We start from the raw sequence: 4951 nt of genomic DNA, 5'->3' as shown, positions 1-4951 counted from the left end.
TGAGACATTTATATATTATAATTGATTGTTCAGATTCAATGAATATACAGGATCTTAAACCAACAAGACTACTTTGCACATTAAAAGTATAGCTATTTTGATAGGTTTTGACTTACCAGGGAATCTTCAGGTTTACTTTTCTGGGTTTTATATATTTAAGGCCTATTATATTTCAAGGGGATTGTTTTAACTACCAACTATACCATCATGTAAAGTTTCATCAAAATCCCAGAGGAGTAAATGAGAGTGTTCCCAGAAGAATATTTTAACATTTAATTTATATATCTTCTAAATTAGTAGAATTAATGGTTGCAAAATCACTAATTTTGAATTTTAACTTCTGTTCTTTGTTTTCTTACCATGAAACATTTGTCCATTAGTAAAAATAATTAATTTTTGTATATGATATGCAACGTTTCCTACATTTATATTTTTATGTTTTAGCTTCTTGAAATATTTATTGAAGAGTTTTTTGATCAGAACCCTATCAGCCACTTAGGCTTAATAGCAATGAAAAATAAACGAGCAGAAAAAATAAGCGAATTAGCTGGAAATTCTAAAGTACATCTTAAAGCCATGCAAAGGTTAATTTATAACAAATGCTACTGCAAAGTATATTAGTGTTTTCAATATTTTTTTTATTTTAAGTTTAGGAAAAGTAAACATTTCTGGAGAGCCTTCTTTACAAAATGGTTTAGAATTAGCAATGAAGTCTTTAAAAATGTTACCTACCCATGCAAGTAGAGAAATATTGATAATTATGGGAAGTTTAACCACTTGTGATCCGAATGATATCTCAAAAACAATAGAAGTAAGATATTTTAGTACTATTATTATATAGAGGAAATAGAAAACGAAGTATTAACATTGAAAATATAACAGGAACTTAAGAAAGAAGGCATTCGTTGCTCGGTAATAAGTTTAGCTGCTGAAGTACATGCATGTCGTTTTCTCACACAGCAAACAAATGGGGTTTATGGTGCCATCCTGGATGATTCTCATTTCAAGTTTGTATAAATTTTTTTTTGTTTATGTTTGTACGTGTTAATATTTTTTTGTGGCTTTACGATGGTAATATTTTGAATAAAAAAATATTTAATAAAACATTCTGCATACACTTACTTAAATTTTTCGTTTTTATAAATGCCATAAATTTATTTATGCAGTTCAAACTTTATCTTATTTATTCATTCAATACTCTAAATAATTTGTGAAAGTAGCTACTTTGGTGCTACTTTTGGTGTCTGGTTGCTATTTGAATCATAACTTTAATATTATAAATATAATTAAATATATATTTCAATATTATAAAAATAAATATATGTACATTTCTAAATATAACACATTTAGATTATTGTTAATGGAGACATTAGCAATATCTTGTTTCTTCTAATATTTCGGTTTTCAATATTACAGAGATCAATTGTTAGCACATGTACTCCCCCCTCCAGCAGCCTCTGGGTTAGAAAGCTCTTTAATCAGAATGGGTTTTCCACATGGAATTCAGGGGGATCAAGATTCGAAGGATCCACCTTTAACAATGTGCTTGTGGTAAGATATTTGTTGAGTTCTGAGAATATTAAAAAAAAGCTTTAAAGAGTTATATATACCATACTCATAATGAAAATTAAGATGTAGATTTTTTACAGTCACATAGACAGTCCAGATGATACCAGGTGTAAATTATCTGTTGGAGGTTATTTTTGCCCTCAGTGTGCTAGTAAGTATTGTGAGTTACCAGTCGAATGCTTGGCTTGTGGCTTAACACTGGTTGCTGCTCCACATTTAGCAAGGAGTTATCATCATTTATTTCCAGTAGCATCATTTAATGAAGTTAAATTTGAGGGACAATCAACAAATTGTTTTGGTTGTCAAAAATGCTTTATTGAAGCAGATAAAAATGTAAGTATAAGAAAAACATAGTTTTTAGCATTTAGAATAGTCACATATGATTGAAATTACATTTATTTATATTTTTGTAGGTATATCAATGTGGCCGATGCTGCAAAAACTTTTGTGTAGATTGCGATATCTTTATCCATGAAACTTTACATACTTGTGTAGGATGTGCAACTAACCCCGCCAAAGTCTCAAATCAACCTATTGCTTCATTAGCAGATACAGCTGCTGTCCGAAGTGTTCTTCCTCAATTATAATTTATAGTTTAAATGTATTACTACACATATGTTAACATAGAAAATACAAACAAGTATTTATTTTTATATTGGATTTTGTGATTCCTACTATATGCGATAGGTTTTAACATTTTGATTTGTTACATGACTTTATGTAAAAAGCAATTGATATTTAAGTCAATAATATACATAAATAATATAGCTTCATTACATTTGCAAACTAATGAATAATTTGATTATGCAGAAAGCTGTATATTTATGAAAGCAGACATTTAACATAGTTCTATATTGTTTAAACGAAAACAGTTTTTCTGGAATGTTGTAATATATATTCAAAATTTAATAAATATCACAGATGTTATACTAAGATAGGTGTAAGAAAATTGTGAGGTTTTAATAATTGCTCATTATTCAAAGTAAAGACTATGTTTTCAAATAGCATTTTGAAAAATGATATCAGAATTTAATACAATGAAAGATTTCTAGTAATATACTACAAATGCATCTTGGTACGTATCCAATTTTACATTCTATAATGACTTAAAAATATCTTATGTACATGAAGTAATTAAAGACAGAAACAGTACTCATATATGAAAGATTGAGGATCATCTGAATGAAATACTAAGATCAGTTATCCAGGTATGAGAAAACTGAACACACGTTGTGTTGGCCTATGAGCTTTAATCAGAAAATTGCTCGCTGGAGTGATTTAAATACATTTCTTTTCTTTATTAAATATTATTAGTTATATTTTAACCTTATAATAACAGCTTATAAAATTGTATCATTTTTATTGCTATTTATAATATCAATCACAAAGAAATCATAGCAATAAAAACACAAAGCTAAGACTGCTAGTAGAACTTATATAAGTTTTAGTCATGTCTAAGAAAGTTGTACATAAAATGATCTGAAAAAGCAATACAATAATGTTGTTGTGTATTTATTTATCAAAATCTTTGTTAGATATAATTATTTTGATAATGTGAAACTCATAACATATGTTAGTATAACAATAAAATAGTGTTGAAAATATTTGCATAGAATTATTCATCAAATGCAAGGAAGAAAGCAATATGTATATTATTTATTTATTATTTCAAACTAAACATCATTGTGTTATTCACATTGTAAATATGTTTATTGTCTTTTGTCAAATTGGTTCTCCGTGATTTTATCCCTTCTATCGCTTATCTCATATTGCCTTCCTGGCAACACTGTGTCTAGCAAATGCAAACATTACAAGACTTGCTTTGTGTTAAATTTGACGTTTTAGATTATACAAACTTTCGTGAACAACAATATTTTTAAGAACATGATTCGTTTCTAGTGATATAATTATAAGTGCAATGTATATACATTAAATCTATGTGCAATTAAAATCTTTCATCATGTAGCGTATAGGAGAAATTTATTTGCCTAAAATCTGCGTTATTGATCTTTGGCTTACTAATCAAAAGTGATCGACTTCTTTCTTGTAGTTTTGTAGTAGTGTTTAGATCATTTGTTAATAATGGAAATTGTGGGTGATTTCGAGTATAACAGCAAGGATTTAATAGGACATGGAGCCTTCGCAGTGGTCTTTAAAGGAAGGCATAGAAAGGTCGGTGACCTAACCTTTATTTCATTAGAAAAGGCCTAGCAAAAGTATATTTGTTGAAACATCCTTGAACGTTTATGTTGAAGTTTGCTACTCTACAAAATTTTAACAGAATTTGTTTAGAAATAAATGATTTAATCAAAATTCTTTTGTGCGTATTATTTAGAATGCGTCACAGTTTTTTTTAAACGAGTTATTTTTATTTATTTATCAATACAATAGAAAACTTATAGGAACGAAAGATAAATAATGAAGAATCTTAATGCTTCTAAAAATCATATCTAATAGCACTTAATACTAGAAATATATATTTTAAATTATTATTATAATAATAATATACCATTTGATAATTATTATTATATTTATATTTATAATAAATATATAATTAGTAGCCAATTCGTCTAATCAAAAATGCTAAATAATTTTCAAATATCGTTCAACAAACGTTTCGACACTTGATATGTATCATCATTAAATCAAACTAAAATCGATCAGAATCAAATAAAATCAAACTAACAAAATTAAAATAATATTAATACATTATATTATAAAAAAAGGAAAAATTTAAGTAATAATAAATACAGAAACTTAACTATTATTTAAAAAAACAAAATTAATATCATGAATATTTTGACATTACAATGATGCTTAGTCCATTATCAAAATTAAACTGACAGTTGTTTATTGTTATTTAAATTTTTAAAAAATAAAAATATTCAAATTTTATGTCGAGGCTTTTGTTTTGATTTACTTCATGATGACACATACTAAGTGTCGAAAAGTATAAATAAAGAATTAAAAATTAATTGTATCTATCAAATATATCTTAACGTCAATAAAAAAAGATATTATATATATATATATATATATATTAATACACACACATCTATATCTACATGTATATAAAAATAAGTCGGGTTTTCCTTCCTGACGATATAACTCCAGAACGCACGAACCGATTTTGACAATTTTGCATTCGTTGGAAAGGCTCGGGCTCCGCAAGGTTATAGCTAAGAAATTAGTGGTGCATGGCATCGTGCCTTAATGCAAGCTGCTGGAACTTCACGCACGTAATTAAAAATTCGATTAATGACATTAGTGAGAATTATCAGAATTATGCTTGGTTAAGTCAACGAGCATTCTGCCGCAAAGAATAATGATGTACACGCACTGAATTCACCATTCAATCAAAAATTGCTGGCGATTTGGTGAC

General features: G+C 27.4%; 1 protein-coding gene across 1 annotated transcript in view; it reads left to right on the top strand.

The window, feature by feature from the left end:
• LOC113369476 (general transcription factor IIH subunit 2-like) overlaps positions 1–2176 on the top strand; it is a 2597-nt gene extending 421 nt beyond the window's left edge. Inside the window, exons 2-8 of the mRNA XM_026610206.1 lie at positions 1–86; positions 445–584; positions 649–811; positions 883–1007; positions 1417–1551; positions 1650–1902; positions 1983–2176. The exon at positions 1–86 is cut by the window's left edge and continues 116 nt beyond it. Of these exons, the coding sequence (XP_026465991.1) occupies positions 1–86; positions 445–584; positions 649–811; positions 883–1007; positions 1417–1551; positions 1650–1902; positions 1983–2156 (1076 nt within the window). The 3' untranslated portion in view covers positions 2157–2176. The remainder of the gene's footprint in view (positions 87–444; positions 585–648; positions 812–882; positions 1008–1416; positions 1552–1649; positions 1903–1982) is intronic.
• Positions 2177–4951: the final 2775 nt, after the last annotated feature.

This window comes from Ctenocephalides felis, unplaced genomic scaffold (genome assembly GCF_003426905.1).
Source record: "Ctenocephalides felis isolate EL2017-DRISC unplaced genomic scaffold, ASM342690v1 CF-g0.4_SCAFFOLD_01370, whole genome shotgun sequence".
Taxonomy (NCBI): domain Eukaryota; kingdom Metazoa; phylum Arthropoda; class Insecta; order Siphonaptera; family Pulicidae; genus Ctenocephalides; species Ctenocephalides felis.
This window is presented reverse-complemented; position numbering and strand designations above follow the sequence as displayed.